This window comes from Passer montanus, unplaced genomic scaffold (assembly GCF_014805655.1).
Source record: "Passer montanus isolate IOZ18808 unplaced genomic scaffold, ASM1480565v1 scaffold3, whole genome shotgun sequence".
Taxonomy (NCBI): domain Eukaryota; kingdom Metazoa; phylum Chordata; class Aves; order Passeriformes; family Passeridae; genus Passer; species Passer montanus.
The window spans coordinates 21,933,414-21,956,322 of NW_024367707.1; the positions used below are offsets into that span (position 1 = coordinate 21,933,414).

The 22,909-nt window shown below is 40.3% G+C and overlaps 2 protein-coding genes across 7 annotated transcripts in view; one reads left to right on the plus strand and one right to left on the minus strand.

Annotated features, from left to right (window-relative positions):
- Positions 1–3,959, plus strand: part of CNGA3 (cyclic nucleotide gated channel subunit alpha 3) — a 30,921-nt gene extending 26,962 nt beyond the window's left edge. For both annotated transcript variants that reach the window (XM_039714084.1, XM_039714085.1), the window contains one exon: positions 31–3,959. In XM_039714084.1, coding sequence (XP_039570018.1) covers positions 31–1,433 — 1,403 coding nt within the window. In that variant the 3' untranslated portion in view covers positions 1,434–3,959. The remainder of the gene's footprint in view (positions 1–30) is intronic.
- Positions 3,960–4,865: 906 nt separating this feature from the next.
- The window catches only part of UBE3A (ubiquitin protein ligase E3A), a 60,730-nt gene continuing 42,686 nt past the window's right edge, over positions 4,866–22,909 (minus strand). For 4 of the 5 annotated variants that reach the window (XM_039714083.1, XM_039714081.1, XM_039714080.1 and 1 more), the window contains 7 exons: positions 21,670–21,814; positions 17,880–18,085; positions 15,287–15,451; positions 14,753–14,908; positions 14,586–14,659; positions 13,975–14,118; positions 12,122–13,764 (listed from right to left, as the gene is read on the minus strand). In XM_039714083.1, the coding sequence (XP_039570017.1) occupies positions 13,644–13,764; positions 13,975–14,118; positions 14,586–14,659; positions 14,753–14,908; positions 15,287–15,451; positions 17,880–18,085; positions 21,670–21,814 (1,011 nt within the window). In that variant the 3' untranslated portion in view covers positions 12,122–13,643. Of the gene's footprint in view, positions 5,332–8,772; positions 13,765–13,974; positions 14,119–14,585; positions 14,660–14,752; positions 14,909–15,286; positions 15,452–17,879; positions 18,086–21,669; positions 21,815–22,909 lie in introns of those variants that run through there. The other variant, XR_005628044.1, reaches the window with a different exon arrangement.

The window sequence follows — 22,909 nt, forward strand, 5'->3', positions numbered from 1 at the left end:
TAACAAGTAAAATCTTTTTATTCTCCAAAGGCTTCCTTGAACAAGGCTTGCTAGTTCAGGATGAGAAGAAATTACGAGAACATTATACCAAAACTGTGCAGTTCAAACTGGACGTGCTGTCTCTTGTGCCAACAGACCTGGCATATTTCAAGCTTGGTTTGAACTACCCCGAGCTCCGATTTAACCGCCTGCTGAGGATTGCTCGGCTCTTTGAGTTCTTTGACCGTACTGAGACCAGGACAAATTATCCAAACATGTTCCGTATTGGCAATCTGGTGTTATACATTCTCATCATCATCCACTGGAACGCGTGCATATACTTTGCGATATCGAAGGTGATCGGGTTTGGAACCGACACCTGGGTGTATCCCAACGTGTCCGTTCCGGAGTACGCGCGCCTGTCCAGGAAGTACATTTACAGTCTGTACTGGTCCACGCTCACGCTGACGACCATCGGAGAGACGCCGCCCCCGGTGAAGGACGAGGAGTATCTCTTCGTGGTCATCGACTTCCTGGTGGGCGTGCTCATCTTCGCCACCATTGTCGGTAACGTCGGCTCCATGATTTCCAACATGAATGCTTCCAGGGCAGAGTTCCAGGCCAAAGTGGATTCCATTAAACAGTACATGCAATTCCGAAAGGTGACTAAGGACTTGGAAGCCAGGGTTATTAAGTGGTTTGATTACCTCTGGACCAACAAGAAAACAGTAGATGAGAAGGAAGTTCTCAAAAATCTGCCTGACAAGTTGAAGGCTGAAATTGCCATCAATGTCCATTTGGACACGCTGAGGAAAGTGCGTATATTCCAGGATTGCGAAGCTGGACTTCTCATTGAGCTGGTGCTGAAGCTGAAACCTACGGTCTTCAGTCCTGGTGACTACATTTGCAAAAAAGGAGATATTGGAAGAGAAATGTACATTATTAAAGAGGGAAAATTGGCTGTGGTGGCAGATGATGGCATAACCCAATTTGTAGTCCTAAGCGATGGCAGCTACTTTGGTGAAATTAGCATCCTAAACATCAAAGGTAGCAAATCTGGCAACAGGAGGACAGCCAACATTAGGAGTATTGGTTATTCTGATTTGTTCTGCTTGTCTAAGGATGATTTAATGGAAGCCCTCACAGAATATCCAGAAGCCAAAAAGGCTCTGGAAGAGAAAGGACGTCAAATTCTGATGAAAGACAATTTAATAGATGAGGAGGCAGCAAAAGCGGGAGCTGACCCAAAAGACTTGGAAGAAAAAATAGGACGACTTGAAGTAGCTCTGGATACGCTGCAGACTAGGTTTGCAAGGCTCATGGCAGAATACACTGCATCTCAACAAAAGGTGAAACAGAGACTTGCCAGAGTAGAAACCCGAGTGAAAAAATACGGTAGTGGCAGTTTATCAGTTGCAGAAGCAGAGGCTGAAAAACCTGAGGAGAAAAAGTAGTAATGGAGTATTTATCTTTCCTCATTTACTGGAGAAAGTTGAAGCACTGAAAGCCATAAATGTGTGTAAATATGTGTGTGCATACATAGACATAATTATTTTTATATGAACTCAAGAGAATGGTTTTTAGCATTTTTAACTGAAGCAGTATTTTCTTGTAAATAGAACACTGTCACCTTCTTCTTGGGGAGCGATTTGGTCCAGCATTTGGTACTTTTTTGTACTGAGAGTGGGCTTCTTACAAGTCATGCTCAGAATGTCTGTGTTTGGTACCTGTAGGTCTTGACACACTGTATCTTCCTGCGCATCGTGTGTTAAGAAGGCATTGTACTTGAAGTAGAAGAGATTAAATTTTTCCTTTTTAAGAGCTTAAAAATTGTTTATAGGGTACCCTGCTCTAACTTGCTACTTTAGTAGCTGATTAAATGCACGGATGCATGTCTGAGTTTCTCAAAATTTTTTATTCTTTCACAGTCTGTGCAAACAGTTGGACAACAGCTAAGCAGTGTCAGGTACCTGGCCACTGCAGTGCACCCTGCACGTGTCTGGAACAGCCATGTGTTCAGTTGCTTTAGTCTGATTCTCTCTGATGAGCTGGGCTCTGCACAAAGGACCATGCTGACAGAGTAGCAGTGCTCATTCATGTCCCTTCTGGCAGGGTCTGTGACAGCCTTTGCTGCTCTGCAGCTGCTTCAGCAGGGGAGAGAAGGGAAAATCCCTTCTGGTTCTTTTTAGCCCAGTTCCATCCGCACTGGTAAAATCCTCACTTGGAAAGGAGTCCCCTAAAGCTCACTGGTGGAAGAGTAATATGGCTTCACTGAACCTGGGAAGAGAAAAGAGGGCTCTGGTGTGTGCAGCTCCCATATGTAGGGTGCTGAGTGAACTCCCTGGCAAGTGGGCAGTCCTGAGGGAGGCTACTGAGAAATCCCATGGGCTGGCAGGGCAGGCTGTCACTGCCTGCCAGGCAGCTTGCTCCCACAACAGGGTCTCTGCAAAGCAGGGAGAACAAGCCCTGTGTTGCAAAGTCATTCCAGTCACTTAGGCCTATGTTTTCTTCATTTTTATTTCTTCTAAGGAGGTCTACTCCATCTCCCTTTGCTGTTTACTGCCATCTTTTCTCCAAAGTAGTTGTCACACTACTTTGTTTCTATTAGTTAGGGAGAATTTAGAAGATACTAGTTTTCATTTTTTTTTTGCTGTACAGTATTTTGCTGTCATGCAACTTTCCCTATGTTACATCCTTCTGTATCTCATTGGCTTTTGAAAAGTATGGAGTAGCAGAGGCTGTTCAGCATGTATGGCATTAGATCTTTCAGTGGCATTAGGTATTACTATGGGCAGTGCTCTGACTTCACTTGTCCTCAGGCCTGAGTTATGGCAGCATCTGGGATCAATGGCCTGTTGGAAAATTGGTGAGGAGTCCACTTGAGAAGAGGGTGGTTTAACTGGGTGGGAGTGGAATGAAAAGAGACAGTTTTGCTAAACTGAGTACAACTGCTAAGTCCTCATCTCCAGACAAGCAGCTGTTCCCTTCTATTGACACTTCTGAGCCTGGTGAGGGAGAAAAATCTGTCAGTGATTAAGGAATGGAGCTTTGCCAGCAACACTGGCAAAGGGACAACTGGATAATAATGTCCACACACGGCCCTTGTCTAAACTCCTGTTAGTGTTAGCCTAGAAGCCAACTGTACTTACAGATCTTCCCTAGAGTGGGCTTAACCTCTATTATCAAAACATCCACTGATTGTAATAAGTGGTTTGGAAAGTAGTTGAGATCTGTTTCTGGCCAGTGGTACTCAGAAGTATTGTTACATCAGCTGAATCTTGTTCTTATTTTCTTTAAGGGCTTGAGAGAAATGGGGGAGCTCTGAGAGGCTGGTTTGGCAGGAGTGTAGTGCCCTTATTCCCACCCAGAGGCAGGCAGGGCTGAGGTGGAGCTGGGCTCACTGCAGGGTACCCCTGTGAGCACAGACTGTGCCACAGGCTGCTCAGCTTGCAAATTCCACCTTCCACATCGTGACAGAGCCAGGTACCACACTCACCTTGGCTGACACTCACTGGTGTGTGACTCAAACCCACTGTACCTGGTAGGGGTTTCTTGCATATTGACATGTTCTCCATCAGACATCATTCTCTGTAAATACCTAACTATCTACCCAACATAGCACAGCTGTTCCAGCCCACAAGGTATATATGAGTAAAACTGTTTAAAGTACTCTTTATACCAAATTATATCTGTTTAAAAACCCTAAAAACCACAGGACTGCATCTTTACCTGATGGATCAGAACAGCCTAATCTATCAGTTAAATACATATTTGCTCTTCCCTTTCCGTGCCTCTTGATCTGGTTTTCATACACCAGAAAAAGAGCATTTTGATGCTATTGGCTTCAGTCACTTTGAAACATACAGCTTCTGGCATGATGAAATCACATCCTTTGGCGTCTTTCATCTCTGTAAGATGTTTTTTCCTCTTCTTTAATGTGGCTACAGCATGTACATTAAAATATTTTGAGTAATGTTCAAGCAACTCTGTGTTTTCTCTTACCCATATCCCTTTAGATTTTAGTGTTTCAGACAGACTTTGATCACATCACCATTACATGGCCCAAAAAATTGTTAGCTGGAACAGAGTTCTGAAGTGACAGAAAACTATGTGGAAATGGTGGTCTCCCCTCACTACAGGGCAGCTGGCACACAGCTTTGGTCCTGGGCCGTTTTGACATCATCCCTGCATTTGCAGATAGCACACAGGAGCCTGACCATTATGCCACTGCCCAAGGGGTTCCAGGTCCTATGGGGCAGAGCCTGCCAGGCTGCTGCCACCTGTCTCCCCTTCCCAGCTCCAGGCAGGGTGGCACAGCAGGGACAGTGGCTTGTCTGGCAGAAATAAGTGCAGCTTTCTACTACTTGCACACAGATCACCTACCAAAAATTGCCTGACACAGACTGGGCTGGTTCTTCATCCCTGCTACAAGAGAAAGGAAGGCACAGGGCAGTGCTTACAGAGCATTTGAACATAGGCCCTGAATCTAGAAATAGATTTTAATGGCCACAGCATTCACTTCACGTGGGCCTAAGCAGGTAGCCATGGGCTGGCACTGCTTCTCCAAACTGCCTGTGCTGAGTGAGACACCAGATGGGCAAAGTCTGAGAGGTCTGAACATCTGCTCCACGTGCAAAAGGAGAGGAGAGGTGGTGAAGTGACACACCATGCTCCAGCTACTGCTTGGAGTGAGCTTTTCCAGGGAAAGGGCCTCAAGCTGTGGACCCTCTACCCTGACAGCAAACAATTTCAGCCTTGCTCCTCTCTGAAGTTCTCTCAGTGCTCTCCCCATACTTTTACCCTCATCCCCTATTATTTTACTTTACAGTTTTTACAGCAGAAAACTGCCCTGGCAAATTCAATGAACTGGACTTCAGAAGCAGCAGTAACAGCAGAACAGCTCATGCATTTGTACAGCCAAGAGTTGGGGTTTTCTTTACAGTGCAGCTTTTTCTTCAGAACAGCCCAGGGAAAGTACAGTTGTGTTTTTAAAACTCTTTACTCCAAGGCATCGGCTTTAGAGTTTCATTCCTGCCAAATATTTATTGATGTACAATATGAGACCTCTACTTTATATTAGAAACCAAACTGCTCATTGTCCTTGCCCCCACAAAAGCATTAGTGCTTTCTCTGAGCAGGTCCATGTGTTGGTGGCTTTGGAAGACACACTTGTGTCTGTATCACTGCTAGCACCAAGGATGAGACATTCACGGGCCAAGCCTAGGCCAGGCTGTCCAGTGAGGTGACACAGGCGGACTAAAGGAGAGCTACTCTTCACCCTCAAGATTTGCAAGATGACAGCATTTGCACTTGGCTTCAAGGTCCCCCAGCTCTTCTATTAATGTTTCCAACCTGGAGCAAACAGAATGCATCAAACCCTTGTCTGCATAATTCAGCATTTGCAAAAACATCTCATGTATCCCTGAGAGCAAAACAAATTATCCACTAATTGGATCTGGCAACTCTACAGACAGTTAAAGCACAAGATTTCAGTTGTGGCAGCTTTCCTGAGGGAAGCCATCAATCTGGGACTCCCCTCTCCTCCCCAATCCCATTCAGAGCCCAGAGCATGAGAAGGGTGCCGGAGAGAGGAAAACCACACAAGCTCTGAGGAATAAGTTCTAGGGCTGAAGTTGGTCAGGCCTTTTGTTTCTGAAATTCAGATTTTGCAATAGTTGCCAGCTCACAAGGGCTGAGGCTTGCTGCTGCCAGCTGTTCTTGCAGCTTCACTGCGGCAAATACAGTTCTGCTGTTGTGCATTGGCAATCCTCCCCCTTCCACGCCCTAGGAGCAAAGGGAGGAGGAAAGGCTTGCACTCTTTAAGCAGTTTTTTAGGGATGAACACAAGCATTAGCTTTACTCCAGAAGCAGCAGCAGTTCTCACAGATCTCCTTCATCAGAAGCTGGAAGATCACCTGGGAGAGTGAGGTGCAAGGAGAGTGCAGGCTGCAGTGCCAATGGCTCAGCTTCCATGGGCTGTCTTCCCAAGAGGCTGAGGACAATGGCCAGCTCAAACAGAGACCTCTCTTATTTGTACAGGTAAATCAGGGGTAGAGTACTAAAACCAGAAGTGCAGAAACATGGAAGGAATTTACTAATGGATGCTATTCCATTTTTCTTTCCTTAGCATTTGTGGTGCCTGGTACCAGCCTTTCTGTAAGAGGGCAACTGAAGAACACAAACTTTCATCACAGGGAAAGCATGGCTGTATTCTAGAGTGATGGGCAACTTGCTGAATAGCTATTAATTTCCTAGCTTTTTTTTGTTTTAATATGTAATTTCTTTAGCTTTCTGACAAGAAAAAAATCCCACACTGTTCTATTCTTATAGCCAACAGTAACATTCCCTCATTGCCCTGGAAGGGGAACTAACACAAAGCAGTCACACCCCAGCAGCCCCTTCAGGTGAGTAGCATGGCAAGAACCCAGGGGCACTACTTGCCTTTCCAGAGAAGGACACAGAGAAGCACAAGACCATTTTTTTTGTGTAGTCTGCTGCCAGGTCTGATGAATCAAACCAACTGTGCTGTAAAGATTTACTCTTTTTAGGAGAACCAATTGCCAGTTCCTCATCAAAGTACAAATGTTTTACTTGCAGAATAGTGCAGATAATTGACCCAGTTTCCTGCAGTGGGATTCCCACTGTTTTCAGATTACTTGTAGATTTAGGCTGTTTTAAGCAAGTCCTCAGGCTGCTTGTTCACAGGTCCAATGCTTGGCACAGGAAACCCTCTCTTACAGCAGCAGCTTTGGGTACTATCAGTGAAGGCAATGATCCAGAGGTGGGAATTTTAAGTTCTGACTACTGAAAACCCAATGCCTCATCTCTTAGCAATAAAAGCTAGTGTCTTAGCATCTCTGACCACACTTGCATCAAGGTTAGGAAAAAAGCTTATGTCTAGCAGCACAAAGCTGCAGAGCTTTTCTAAAAAAGCACCTCATGCCTTTCCAAACATATTGGTTGCCTCCACAGCTCATTTAGCCTGTCAGCCACAGCCAGGCTTCTTGGTGCATGGTTCAGCCTGAGCACTGACAGCACAGGGAAGGCTCACGGCTCAAGGCAGATTGACAAAAGAGCTGTCCCAAGCAGAAACACTTTCAATTCAGGGCTTCAAGGCTGTCAGTTTCATTGCCATAATCTGACTGCACCAGCTGTGAGCACTGGCAGCCCAAGAAGGGTAAGTGTGGTGAGGAAGAAAAGGAGCAAGAAAAGAGCCATGCAGCACCTCCAGGCAGCTGGTGGCAGTTCAAAACTGCAGCCACCCTGGAGCTGGGGTGACAAATGTGCTGGGCAAGGGAGACACCCCAAGCTGCTCAGCTTCCTGCCACCAGGGAAGGGAAGCTGGTACAGAAGGGATGCTGTGATCTGGAGCCAGAGAGAGAAAGCAGACAGGGGAGTCCCTAAAGTTTTCTAAAGTGACTTATACTTTGGTGGCCAGAAGGGGCCCCAGCCAGACAAATGGGCAACTGGAATGACTCCAGAAGGGCACGTTCCCCCTCCTCAGCCACTGCCAGTGCTGAGGGCAAACCTGTTGTGCAGCATAGCAGAGCTGCCTGCTCCATATAGGGTTCAGTCCTACACAGCTTCACTCACTTGGGCAGGGCAAAGGGAAAATTTCAGCTCAAACTCGTGAGGTGCTGAGACCAACTGATGCTGCCATCAGCCAGTAGGAGACCCCAGAGGCTGCCATCATGCTCAGGATCCAAGATTCCTAGAGAAAATGATTTAAAGTTGATGTTTTGATGTTCAATATCCAAATCTTTAACTCATTAGGGATTCTCTAAAGGTGAATGCAAAAACGAAAGAAAGCTTCTCCACCAGCTCTTCCACTGAACTCAGTATGATGTCAAGAAACTCCTAGGTATTTTCTAAATAGTTCACCTTGGGTTTGGTTTTCAGTAGAGATTTTTCATTCCAAATGTATGATATAAAAGGACAGATTTAAGTGCAAATAAATCTATAAACTAAGGTATTTGTAAAATGTTCGTGTAGGAGTGTGCAGGATGAGCTAAGGGGAAGGGAAAAGTCTAATTATTTTGTATACTTCTCTCTCCCTGCACTAACTGAAAAGAAGACTAGATTAGCATATTTAGAAAGAAAGAGAGTCCCAAGAAAGAGAGTCCCAAACCCAGGAAACCTTTCCTAAGGCTTAAACAGTGAGACATCCTCTCCTCCAAAATCAAAGCTAGCACGCAAACTGTTTGGGATGACAAAACTTCTTGTCCAAACTGCTGCAGGTCTGGAGCAGGATTGCTTCTGAAAGGCCTGAGGATGTTGTCTGGAACAACTCCTGGCACAGGAGCAATGCTCTCAGCCAGGCTGGCTGCTGGCTACTACAGCTCAGGCAGAAAGCAGAGGCTGGGCTCCAGCCCCTACACCAAATGAGCCAGACAAGAATTTTGCTAGAAAGGACATACTCTCGGGCATTTTAGTTTGGGAATGAGACACTCTCCAGAGAGATTCAAGGTGTAAAAAAAAACCCAAAAAAACAGTGCAAGAGCAACCCTTATCAGATGCTCACAAAGAGGTCTGTGTTGTGCTTTTAAAGGAAAGTACCCATACTGGAGAAACCAAAATGTCATTTGTTTTATTTCAGGCGACTTGCTACAAAATTCATAGTATTCTTCATGCATAGATGACAAAAATTAAAAATCTGTGCATGGCACAAGGGAGATTTTTCTTTTGAAAACATCCTTTCATCTAGAAAACATTCTCCTGCCAAGTTTCCAATTTTTAATTAAAATCAATTATATTAGGAAACAAAACCCCTTCAATAGTAACATATTGGCTTACCTGATCTTTATCCCTTGCTGCTCAAACACAGAGTGCTTGCAAAGGGAAACATTAAATCAAAGGCAGCGACACATGATGTATGGCAGCTCAGCCTGGGACAAGGAAGTTCAACCAGTTGCCATTTCATGGCCACGTGCTCCTGAGCACTGTTACTCCCTCTCTGTCCTATACAGGTCTGGAAGCAGAAGGTTGCAGTGGGAGTTTTAAAGGATTTTCTCTGTACACGATCCCAGTGGCACAGCAGATACACCAGAGCCTTTGGTGATATTAAGAAAGGCTTCATGTTAGCCTTGCATGTAGCAGTTGAACCACAAATCTCTGCAGTTTTTATCTTCACTGGACATTGGTCAGTCCAAGCTGTGAGCCAAGGCTGCAGGAGCAGCAGGATCCCTGCATGTGCAGTTGTTTGCAGTTGAGCTGTGCTGCCTGTCCTTCAAAGGGCACAAGTCTAACTCCAGCAATTGGCTGACTTTCACAGTCAGCTCTGGTCTCTATTTTTAAGTCTCAAAACTATGCAAAAACCTAACCAGCAAAATAATGTAGGAATTCCTAATGCAACCTTATTGTTCTAAAACAGAATAATGATTTCCACCCTCCACTTGCATCCCCAATGCCTTTGTCTCTTAGACACTTCTCCACACAGAAATCCCAACACAGGATCTATATTGAGCAAGACATCTATGAACACATGCACACTTCAGCTATTTATCAGAATCACTCTCCTGATGTATCCTACAAATACAGCAGAACAGAACAAAACTATACTTGTATATCTGCAATTAAAACCACCTTCCCACACACTTTTTAACTGGGTTAATGAAGAAGAACAATAAAAACCAACACCTGAAGACATCTTTAGATGGAGCACTACAGAAAAATACTGACATTTCATGGGTTTTCCAAATTAATTCAGCTGGGTAAAAAATGACCTAAAGACTAATGTCAGTATCAACTCTTATTTTCAAAGCAGCATCTGTTCCATGATTCAGTATAAATCTGAATTTTTAAAAATGAATTTTATTAAGTCCCGAATGGTCTTGCGAATTTTATGACAATTTAAGTAAACTTGCAACTATGAACAAGAACTGTAAGTAACTTATCGCAAACCCTTGTGACTCAGACTAAGCATAATAAACTCAGCTCTTATGAAAGACTTGATTTTGAATAGCTTAACTTGGAAGAAATTCCTGCTCCATCTTGCAGGCTGAAATGATGGCATTTTTCTGCATAATAAATGAAGCATAGCTCAAACATTCCACCCAATTCGTATTCATCATAAAACCTCTTGAGGCAACTAGGAAATTCTTAATCCTCAAGTGGGAATAAAAATTTACCTGGAGGTAACTGGCTATAACTGTGACGGAAACACCTTAAAGCTGATGATTTAGGGATTGTCCTCTTCCAGAACATCAGCAGCATAGAAACCTGTGTCCTGGAAACATCCAGCAGCAGGGAAACCTGTGTCCAATTCCCTGCTTCACAGAGCAGAAACCCAAGCAGGCACCTGGGCAGCTCACACTGCATCTCCCTGGAGCCTAAGCCCACTAGGTCCTTCACACCTGTGTGGTGTCACATGGGACAGGAAGCTCCTGCTTCAGCAGTGAAGCCACTGTTGGATGACAGGCATGGACTGACTACTGTAACATGGAGTTCCTTGGAGCCCTGGGCCCATTTCAGCATCAGCTTTCCTCAGAATGCAGGGTTGGAGGGGGTCCCCTTGGCTGCTACCATCTTGTCTCAGGCTGCTGCCCGCCAAATGGAAGACAAGCCCAGTGAGAAGTTCACAAAACACTACTCCAGTTACCTGAACTCTGCTCACTGCTGACAGCTGTTCCTGTTTATGCAGCATTATGTGCTAACCTACCTCCAGAGCTAAACAAAACCATTTCTTCACTCCTAATTAAATCTGAAACAGTGCCACATGAAGATGATTCTTTCCAGGGCATTACTTCTCTTGCACTACTATCATTTTTGAAGCATGTGATGGTAGAATACACATCTGGGCCTCATGGCCCCTTTGCACAGAGGTTGGAAACACTCAGGCAGTCTCTGTTAGGGTGCAGAAGGAGATACTTGAAGAGGTATTTTTCATTTGTCAAATGAGGCAGTGCCGAGATGTCCGAAATATTTTCCTGTCAACATATTGAAGACACCCTGTGGAGAGAACACCACCACACTGTCATCAGACTACTGCCTTGGAAGAGGAATCTTCTGTCTCACTGAAGAGAGGTATTTCCATGACATATAAGAACACTTAAACACTCCAAGTTTTATAGACCTAAACTATGCTAGACACTGTGAAAGACATTCCAGGTGTGCCAGGAGTCCAGGAAAAAACCCCAAACCAAACCAAACTTAAAATGACATTTTCCCCTTCAAACAGAACACTGGCTGAAACTTCTGTAGGACAGGAATGCAGCCTGCAGCTATAAGACTTCAAGATTTATTTATATTAAACCTCATCAACTGGAACAACTAGTGCACTTATACCAGTCCTAAGGAGATAAGGTTTCAATACAGTGGTATTCAGGGGGAGGCAGTATATATTTACATGAGAAATTAGTCAAATATTAAGTACTTATGTCTTACCTGAAAATGATTCCTTGAAAAACAAGTAATGCTTTTGAAGGCCAATGCAATTATGTACTATTTTAATCTTAATGCTAAAGGGAAACAGAAAGAGCATATTTACAATGTCAACAGTTAAGAGAACTTTGTATTGCTATCCAGTTATGCTGTCTGCACAGCTTTTAGACCTATATAAAAAAACCCAACATGAATCACATACACCTGTCAGCTGGGTGCAACCACAAACTACAGCTAAATTAGAGTAAGAAGAGTTACAGGGATAGAACTTAACACATTAGACTGTGAACACAGTACATACCATACAGCAGTATCATGATCTGTTCGTGCTTGCAGTGAATAACCTTAAGGCACTCGGTAAATGTTGTTACCACCTACAGGAAGAGCTGCTCCAAACTTGAAGGGCTCAGCAGGCACTGTTGTCAACCACTCTACACTGAGAGGTAGGGTATCGTGTTTTCTTCCTCTGGGACATACAACAAGGTGGACATACAAGAGGGCAGGACCTAAGGGCCTCTGAGATTAAAGGCCAGAAGACAGACAGCACCTCTCCCTCCCCAGTAAGTTTCAGTCCTGTGTGTCCAGGCCATCTGGCACTGGCTTGAATTTGAGAAGGGAACATCACAACAGTTCACTTGTAGAGAGCTGTCCGTACCTGCAACCCTCAAATTATTCAGTACTACAACGATGTCTAATCAAACCATTTAATATCTAATTTATCAAAGTAAGAAAGTAACTTGTTTTCTTTTTCACTGAACCATGGTGAAAAAAGGTCATTGTTTTATTCAGCATCATAGTTACATAACAGTTGTCTGTTTCTATTACTAGAAAGAATTTATTAAAATAGTCCTGAAAGACATCTTTTCTTTTTCCAATGATTTCAAAACTAAGCCTTTTAATGCCAATTCCACACAGTCACGGGTTTGATCGGTAGTAGCCAGTTATAGCAATTGTCAAGGCACAAGCTCAGCTCTGCACACCCGCTGCAGCTTGTATTGGAAAAGAGATATGCCAGTTCCATCTGCACTTACAAATGCAGAATCCCTTCATCATATATTGCAACAGGAGAAATTAACATTAAACACAGACTAAGAAAGGTAAAGGATTTATTTCTGATATGATTTGTAGAGTTAAATTAAAAACCTACTGAATACTTTATGTAGTAGATGAACATAACCTTAGTACTTACTTTCTAACAGTTTATTTAATGGTTGGAAGTGTACAACATGAAGTAGACCTCACGTTTAATATTGTTCAATTTTGCTTATTGTTAGATGAGATTAAAATACAGTAGCCATCCCTTTAGACTATGGTGCAACACTGATCATGTGCCTTGATAAGATAGGAAAAATGATTCATTAAATAAATGATGATGACATAACATGTAGGGAAGACTTTGGATTGTCTATTTTAAATGTCAACATAATAGGCAATTAAGAATAGAACTTCATTTAAGTGCACTTCCACATGCTTTGTTTATATTATAGCAAAAACTTCCTATATTTTTCCAGACACTTCACTCCCTACTCTAAAGCTGTTCAGTTGAAAATGCACTTTCCCCAGTAAACTTCTTTTTTAAAAAAGTAACTAAAATTTCTACCCTTTCATATGCTAAGAAATGTTTCCTAATTAAAAACACAGTTTATTACAAGACATGTGAAGACAACATATAGTGAAATGAATTTTAATTGTTGTGCTGTGACTAAAGTAAAGTTCTCAAGGCTGCAATTTAACATTCCAAGTTCTCCCTTCCATCTTTATTGATTCTTAAGATTTTGCACAGAAACTCTTTGGGGGCTAGAACAGCAGTAATTGCATCACACTGTTTTTCAAGACTTCAAGTTTCAAAAGCAAACTCTTCAAAAAGTACAGTTCTTGATTTGATTAGATACAGGGACAAAAATATAGCACATACTTGAAGGTTACATGGTCTACAAATGATGGCAATATTTTCCTTGGGAGAGTACAGTTTGTTTTCTTGTAAATACTCAAAAAGGCTCAACTTCAAGCAGTAATAAACACAAGCAAAAGTGATTTAACCCTTAAAATAAATATTCAGGAAAACCTCTCTGTACATACAAGTGAAAGAATATGTAACACTTTCACGCTAAAAGAAAAAATAAAGATTTTGTTCATATAAGCAGCTGAAATCTGCTGTTCCAGCCCAATGTCCCCAGTAAAGAAGGGAGGCACAAACACAGGTGACTACTGTAGCTCACTATCTTATGGCCTTTTTGGACAGGGACATCATCACCATCATTTTTAAATCCCTTTTGTTATACTTATTACAGCATGCCAAATCCTTTGGCATATGTGATGGCCTTCAGTAATCTTTCTTTAAGCTTTTCTTTGCTTGAGTACTCCGGAAGCAAAAGTACATTAAAGCATGTGTGAGATGTAGGTAACCTGTGGGACAAAAAATACAAGAATTCAGATCTTGGAACATGCAAAAGAAATACACCTCTATTTTACAAGTCCAAAAAGAATGAATTGGAAGAAAATAAACTCTTCTTATACATTCAACTTCCAGATTTAACTAGGTTAATAATTTAAAAACACATAATTCACTTCCATTTATAAAAAACCAAGCAAAACGTAGAATTTATTTTTTTTTACCTCTCTGTATCTGGGCCATTTTTGGCTATGATCATCTTTAACTTTCCAAGTCCTCCCACAGGGGCTCTGTCTGTGCCTGTTGTAAACTGTAAGAATAGTCTTTTCTGTTCATCTGTAAATGAATGGACTATTTCCCAGAATTCCCTATCAAAGAAGAAATTAAAAAAGTAAATAAACTGTAAACTTTCTTTGGTATAAATAAGAATTTCAAAAGTAATTGAGCTTTGATGGTATGAGAATTCTAATCTGTCTTAACAGTTTACATTTGATGCATTCATAAACCAAAACTCTCAGAATGTATTTACCAAGAAATGAGGTTCAGAAATAGAAATCAGAAATATTACTAAACACTGCAGTTTAACTGTCTTTAAACATTAATTTGGCTGTGTCCTGCTATTTTATTATTCCTGTTTCCTAAGGAATTATACTGATTGAACAATGCTTATACCATCTCCTCTTCTGTAATGACAATACTTGAGAAAAGTGAAATTACACATAAGACATTTGCATCTCCAGTACTACAAAAATGCTAAATCTTACAATATTAAAATCATTATGAAGAAACAAGCAGATGAAGTGCTTTTTATCTTTATAAAATTAGAAAAAATTACCTAATTATAAGAGAGTCTCTTGTATAGCCACCATCATATTCTGTAGTTTCTTCTAGTGCTTGAAAATCTAAATTCTGTAAGAAGATGATATTTTTAAAGATGACCACTAATTATATACTCAGTAACAAAAAAAGCTCCACTCTCTAGTTTATATTCAAAATTCTTACCCTACTTCCACAAATAAGTAATTCAATTTCCTCTGGTCTAAATAAATATTTCAAAGGAGATTCATTGGTCACCATGTGGAATCCTCTCCGAAAGGCCTTGAACTGCTTTTCTACTGATTTATTGAGTATATAGTCAGCATACAGATTGACAAATTCCTGCAAGGAAACAAACCCCAAAAAACCTTAGTGTTTCAACACATGCCACTTGAAGTACTTCCAAAAAATACAAGACCCCAAAATACATATAATTCTGTAATTCTATGCAAATAGCACTTTTTATTCAGCAACACAAAATAACAAGTTTCAAATATGGCTCAAACAGGTCTAACATCCTACCCAGAGACTATGTATCCATGTATCAATGCTTTCTTTAACAGAAGCCTTTTCAGTTCACAACCATACTGTGCTATGGCAATTTTAAAAGCCTTTTAAACTTAAAAATTATAAGTGAGACCAAACCTTTGCAGGGTTCTACATAATTCTACATACAGTATATCAAGGAACTCCAGATTCTTATTGAAAAGCTGAGTGTACCTTTCTGTTTTCATTCGTGATAGGAATTTTATCACCATTTTCCTTTAAATCATGCATCATTGGATTGCCAAAGAGATCCGTGTGAGATATTTGAAACGTAATCATCATATCATCTTCCACACTTCCTTCATACTCCAGTAAGTCTCTCAAACTCTGATACAAAACCTAAGAGAGTAAGAAATATATGTCTGTCAAAAATAAGCTTTGATAGATTCCACTGAGTAATACAAGGAGACATGAAACCACCTGCCTCAAAAAAGGGTTGTTATATTCTATGACACAAGTCACCTAAAAATCTCCCATAGCAGCCCAAACAATTATTTATTAAGCTCTGTAAAGAGAAACATTAGCGAAGATAGAGAGAAGATTATTAGAGAAGATATTAAGGTAAAAAAGAAACATGACAATCAGTGATAACTCCCTTAAAAGAGCCTTTTAGTACCTACCAATCTTCCAAAATGCAATGGTCAAACCTGCAGTTTCAGAGCCTTTAATAACATCTTAAGTTTTTTGAATCTGTCTTTACCTTTTAGTACCTACCAATCTTCCAAAATGCAATGGTCAAACCTGCAGTTTAAGAGCCTTTAACAACATCTTCTTAAGTTTTTTGAATTTGTCTTTATTTTAGGCATCCAGAATATGTTACATGAGTAAGGGGAACATTTATGAGTTAAAAATCAAAGAAACACCTGTTATTTCATGTCAGATAAAATTCAGAGAGTAGGCTTTTATCTTCTAGAGTAAGGGGAACATTTATGAGTTAAAAATCAAAGAAACCCATTATTTTATGTCAGATAAAATTCAGACAGTAGACTTTTATCTTCTTATTTAAAACTGAAACCAACTAGGAAGTAATCCTGAAGCAACACAGATGGGGCAGTTTTTAACATAAGAAGACATTTATGAACCAAAAATAAAAAATCACAAGTTTGATCAGAATTTACAAAATGGAATCTGAAATTACCTGTAAGAGTTTGCTCTATTCAAAGGAGCAACCAGCTTTCCTCCCTGCTATGCCTTAGGAAAAGCCCAAGGAAACCAAAGCCTATGCAGCAAAGGGACAATTATTTTCAAAGGAGCAACCAGCTTTCCTCCCTGCTATGCCTTAGGAAAAGCCCAAGACTCTCTTGGAAACCAAAGCCTATGCAGCAAGGGGACAATTATGGGGCTGCAATAGAGGCACAGGGGCTAAAGAATACAAAGCAAAGGTGGAAGTGATAACTGTGTGCAATTGTATTTTTATAGTGAAGTAGAAAAAATAAATTTTGCCCCCCAATGTTTAAGCTCAAACATGAAAGTTAACACATAAGCCTCAGCCTCTCACTATCTCTGTGTTTTTGATTCTTCCATAGGACCTTGCACTGAAAAATCAGTGGACTTGGAACCATTGGTGGTGAGGGCTTGTAAACATCCTATTCTCCATGCTCTACAGCATTAGAAAAAGCACTGAGAGGCCTGACTACTGTGAATTTCATTTTAGGTTTGAGAAGCTCTGAAGTGTTTAAATCATATGACAATACACAGGGTTAAAAAAGAATATTTTAAAAGAAATCAGTTTACGTGTAAGAGGAGAAATGTAAGAACACGGGAGAAAAATTAGGAAATGCCCTGGCTGCCTTCTTGTTCCATAGAAATACATTCACTTTTTTTTGTCACAAAAAGTTTTGAGTATGCAATAAAAGTTAGAGGAAACTCAGGGCACTATTTCTCAACATTATACACAGAAACCGCTCAAATCTGGCATGCTGTTGTATGTAGCCATCCAAAACAGACCAGGATAATGTGTTTTTTGATTAAACATGCCTCATTTTCAAACACGAAAGCCAAATTCTTTTTAGACAGTATCATTTTACTAATCTTTTTTGAAAAGATGAAGATTTTGTACAACTGCTTATAGAAGGGAAGTGTCCCATTGTTTGAAACAAAATGAAGCTTGCTAACAACTCCTAAGAGCAACATGTGGGGAAACCACTGGTGATCTCTGATTGCAGGTGGAGCAGGGCCAAGACATCCTGCACAGACACTTGTGTGCTCCATCTAACAAAGCACATGTACAGCTCAGTGCTTGTGTACAGCCACGGCTGGGAATGGGTGTGCAAAGATGGACACTGATCACTGCTCTGACAGGATATTCCTTAGGGATAGGGATATTCATAAACTGCCTCATCTGTCTCTTGCTTTAGACAAAAACCAGTAAGAACATCACACCTTTGCATATTTATTCTTACTTGCACTTTTTTTTGGTAGAAATTTACTTCTACAAATACTATAAACAGCCCAATTTAACTAGTCTCTTTGGGAAGAGACATGCTTAATAATTCTTAGTAACATTTGGAGTTTATGTAGCAAAAAAATAGAAAGCTTTATTGACACTGAGTCCTATTCATTGATGTTACAATTTTGCCTCCTCCAAACCAAATGTAGCAAGAAGTTTTCTTGCTTATGGATTTATCTTAACAAATACAGACTCATAATGCAAGTCACTGGTTATTTCACTTTCACTTCTGACAGTGATCTTGTGTTTACTTAAAATATAGATTAAATTACTGCATGAAAAATGCACTATTTAACTCGAAGAACATAAGGAACTTACAGGATGAGAGTCTGCCAGATCACGGAAAGTTCCTTTTTTGCCCATTAGCTTCCTGTAGACAACCATGGGAAAATGTACATCCAGTATACAGTTGTTGTAAATAGCCAGGCCCAGTACTATGCCAATCAGGGTAAACTGACCCTCAGTTTCAAATGAGGACGGATTAAACCAAAACAGTTTTGTAGACTCATCATATGTGAACATCCCTGTTAAAAAAAAAAGAACAGATATGGTTACAATTCCACAAGAATGGCACATGAAACATACCATTATAAACCCATTTGCACTTGCCTTTAAGCAATATTTAATTTAGCATTATACTGAATTGAATGGCAAAGAGAAACTACTTAGGGTAACTGGAGCTGCTCAAAACACTGTTACTCACATCACCACTAAAAGCACACAAGAGACCTGTGATACAATATCCTGCAACACTCACTGGAGCTGTACGTACACAAGCTTTCATCCCCTCCACTACTGAGGAACCAGCAGCACACTGATAACAGCGACTGTGACTTTGATAAATACAGCAGTACAAGAAAAGAACACAGTCAAAAGCATGTGGATGTAACAATCCCAAAGGACTCTAATTACTAAGAAGTGACAGCCTTTCCTCAAAGGCCAGTTCCACCAAAGGAACAGGACTAGATGCAGCCCTACTACTTTATTAGAAGCTAAGATGATGGAGCAGGGATTGACCATCACCCATGATTTTAGAGTTAGATGCCCAAGAGATTTGTTTGCTTGTTTCAAAGACCACTGTTATTGCAGCTATTAAACATATCTTAACTTGAGGGGAAAATGGACCATGATCTCACAGAAGGGACTGCAATTTTAACAGCTTGTCCCTGTCTAAAGGGAGTGGTTTTGCTTCTCTCATTCAATTCACTATTTCAGGAGATCAATTTGCTGCCCAGCTCATGAGATGAGCACTGAAGATGTCAACAAACAGTTGAACTGGCACATACCAGAAGCTGCAGGGAGGAAACATGAAGACAAGAGACAGGCAGAGTTTCCTACCCTTTTGGCTGTAGCAAGACATGAGATAGCTCTTGTTTATGAAACTGGAGTGCACAGGCTATAAATTATTTATATAAATATTATTTATATATAAATAAAAGCCACAATGAAATCCATTGGTTACCTGACTAGATACTGAAGCAAGATAAATGCAAACCCTACAGACTTAAGGTGAGAGAGAGACCGCCCTGGACAGGTACAGTCCCAAACACCTTTTGCTTCTACAGCTGTCATGATTTTCCATCAGAGCCTAAGAAAAACTGCCCCAGGCTCCTTACTCTCAACACACCATGTCAGATCCATGTGAAGAATATCAACTACATTTGCCACAAGGATTTATCTTGTCAGCTCTTTTAAGATATTCTTGTTTACCACCTATGCAGATGTACAAACTGATTACAAAACCACATGAACACAAAATTACTCTGAAGACCGAAAATATTATCTTCAGCCAAGAGATAAAAACTCTTTCCTCATTCCATGTATGGCAATAAACTGCAAGCTCATTCAAAGACTCTGGCTATTCCCCAGAATGGATTATGTATCTCAGTAGATGACTAGGGCTGGGCCAGCCATTAGGGGAACACACAGATAACCCATCAGATAAGGCAACTGGAAATTGGAAATGGATTAGCAACTCGGGCACATATAGGCCAAACATTATCTAGAAACCTGTATGCCATTTTCTGAACTGACTGAAGTAACTTCTGGATTACTGGTACGTGAAGCAATGACTTGAACTTTCTGGAATATGATGGAAAAGTTAAACTGTCAAAATCAACAACTCCAGCAAATGTCTAATAATGAAGCATCAACAGTTTACTCAGATCTATATCTGGAAACACCTTAAGGTGTAATACAGTATTTATACCAATCACAAAATTAAGACTACAGTACATTAAAATCATAATGAAACACCAGAAGAAACTGGAATCTGCAAGAAGGCAAAACCAATTGTCCTTGAAGTTATATGAAGTTATCACTTATTCCTTTACCATGGAATATCTTTACCAGTATTTTTCTGAGTTATTGCCTCCTTTGAGTAAGACTTTAAGGTAGTATAATACTGAAATACTCAAAAAGTCAAAGAAACTATAACAACAATATACATCTCTCCAAATATACCTATTGAAAACAGACATTTTAAATTCCACTTAAAGGATCACCTCTGTTTTCTCAGATAAAGAAAGCATTTACAAATCAACACAAGTCACATGTGGTACATCTGGTGCATACGTGAACTGCTATACTGCAATGCATATATATATACACACACAAACACACTCACACTGAATGCGAGCTACATTTTCTGCTTTTACACATTTATGCCAAAAGCCACTGAAAAGCTTTTTCCCCCCCCAGTTACTATGAATACAAAACGTGTACATACTTTTTTACAGTTTTAATACAGGAGTAAAACATGCATGCACATCTAATATGTTACCTGTCTTTAAATTCAGGAAGTATATACACCCTGCTTGGATCTTAGCTTAAGCACACTTTAGCATTACTAAAAAAAGGATATTTCATTACACCCACACAACTTCTGTTTAGATAAACTCCAGTTAAAAATGTATTTATTTTGCTGAATTTGTTTTTTGTTGAAAATAAAATTTAATCAATTGAAGTACTAAGAGTTTTTTACTTTGTCATATATCAAAGTAAGCTAATTCAGATTCCAAATCTCTCTAAGTTAATAGTATTTTTCAGGGTGAGTAAGACTTGTCTATGGTTCTGTACCACTTATAAGAACTGGCTTGCATATGGTGAAGGGCAAAGGCCAATGTTCACATTTTTCCTACTGATTCTGGGTACTTGATACTGATACCTCCTCTCTAATTCAGTCAAAATAGATTTTTGTGTATTTTCATCAATTTTCTAAGCCACAAAACCAAGAACAGCAGCTTTATCTTTTAAAATAGCCCAGTGGAACCAAATTAACAGCCATGAGCTGTTGGGCTTCTTTAATGGAAGCCATTACAAGAAATACAATGTAACATCATATTTCACATAAAATGCAAAATTAGTATAGGAACCTGGCAGGTCTCATTTCTATTCTAACATGAAGTATTCTTATCATTTTATAACATTTTCATCTTTTCAGAGTAGCAGACAAGTTGCACAATAAAAGAAGCATGTCCTTGCATAAATGATTGGTGCAGGGAGCAAGGGGAAAAAGAATGTGATGGAAGAATGACTGTTGAAACACAAATGTAAAATTTTGGCTCTAATATATCAAATTACTCTTGTTTCTTTAACTACAATCAAATTTGACACTGCTGTGACACTTTGGATCTGCAGAACTGAGACTATCAGATTTATTAAGCTGAAGGAAGTGGAGGAAGTAACTCAAAAACTCCCATTGTCTGAATCTTGCTTTATTGCAGAAGCTCTTCCTCTTTGGTCTGATTATTAATTCTAGAAGCTAATTACAAAGCAAAGTGAGGAGAAATGTGAGAGAACAAACAAAGGAACCCAGCAAAGAAACCCTGTACTACTGATTTGTATCCAAACAAGTAATGATGGTTCTCATTGACTGCACAGTTACTCCTTCCATCATTCCTCCTTCAGGAGGATGACTGCTGACAACACAGTGAGCCTCCATGTCTGGCAAATACTCTCCTGACCATCACTGAATCTGGAGAGCTTCAGACAGAAGTAGCAGTGGATACAGAAAGCATAAACACAGAACAATCCAGTCTGGAAGATCATCCAGGCCAACCTTTTGTGAGAAAAATCTGTTAAACCAGTAAATTATTAGAACACATACCGATATCTGGATTGAAGATTTCTTCCACAACCAGTTGAAAAAATTCTTTGGAAACACCTCCTTCATCTACCCCTTGCTCTCCTTCAAATTCAACATACAACTGCTTCTTCAAGTCTGCAGGATTTTCCATGGCAATCATCTCTAGCTATTGAGTGAAGAGACAGAAATATTTCATTAGTAAATCTATTTACTAGAATAGTTTAGTAACAAATAATGAAGCCAAAAGCACCCTCCAAATTTAAGAAGAAAGCAAGCAAAAATCACAACAGTAAAATAAGATAAATCAATAGTAACCCTAAACCACTCTAAACATGTTTTACAACCTCAGGATTAACAGCAAGAAACTTACCACAGAACTGATCTGCCAGCCCATTAAAGCTCACTGGCTGTGAGCATTCTCTATTTCTATTCTTTTAAGCACTTATTTAAAACAAGTTACCATTGTGTTGCACACAATTCACAGAAAAAGGAAGAAAACAAGATGTATTATTGGGATAATTAAATTCATCTGACAATGAAGATTCTGCAATATGATCTACATGTTTGACAATAAACGGCTTTGTGAAGGGATTACACAGATGTATTTTCAGAGGGGGAGACAGAAAACAAGCTTTTGATGAGTACTTGCATCTCTGAAACAAAGAGCTGGGGAAAAAAACCTAAAAACAAAAAAGACACTAGTATTGCAGTTAAATCAACTCCCTCTTCTTGATCCTACTGAAGTCTCAAAACTCTCTTGTTCTTATTTCTTCAGTGCCTTTAAACAGATCTACTGCACTGCTGCTATGAAAGTGAAAATTCAGTTAAGACCAAATAGGAAGTCTGACACTTTACACGAGTTTCAAGTCTATACAAAGGCCATTAGAGGCCACAGAATCACAAAATAGCTTGGGTTGGAAGGGACCTGGAAAGATCATCTAGTTCCAACGCTCCTGCCACGGGCTGGGACATATTCCAGTAAATCAGCTTGTAGGGTTTCAAGTCTATACAAAGGCCATTAGAGGCCACAGAATCACAAAATAGCTTGGGTTGGAAGGGACCTGGAAAGATCATCTAGTTCCAACGCTTCTGGGACATATTCCAGTAAATCAGCTTGCTCAAAGCCCCATCTAGCATGGCCTTAAATAGTTCCAGGGATGGGACATTGCCAGCTTTCCTGGGCAACCTGCTGCAGTGCCTCACCACCTTCGCAGCGAAGAATTTCTTCTGAATATCTAATCTTAACCTCTCCTCTATCATA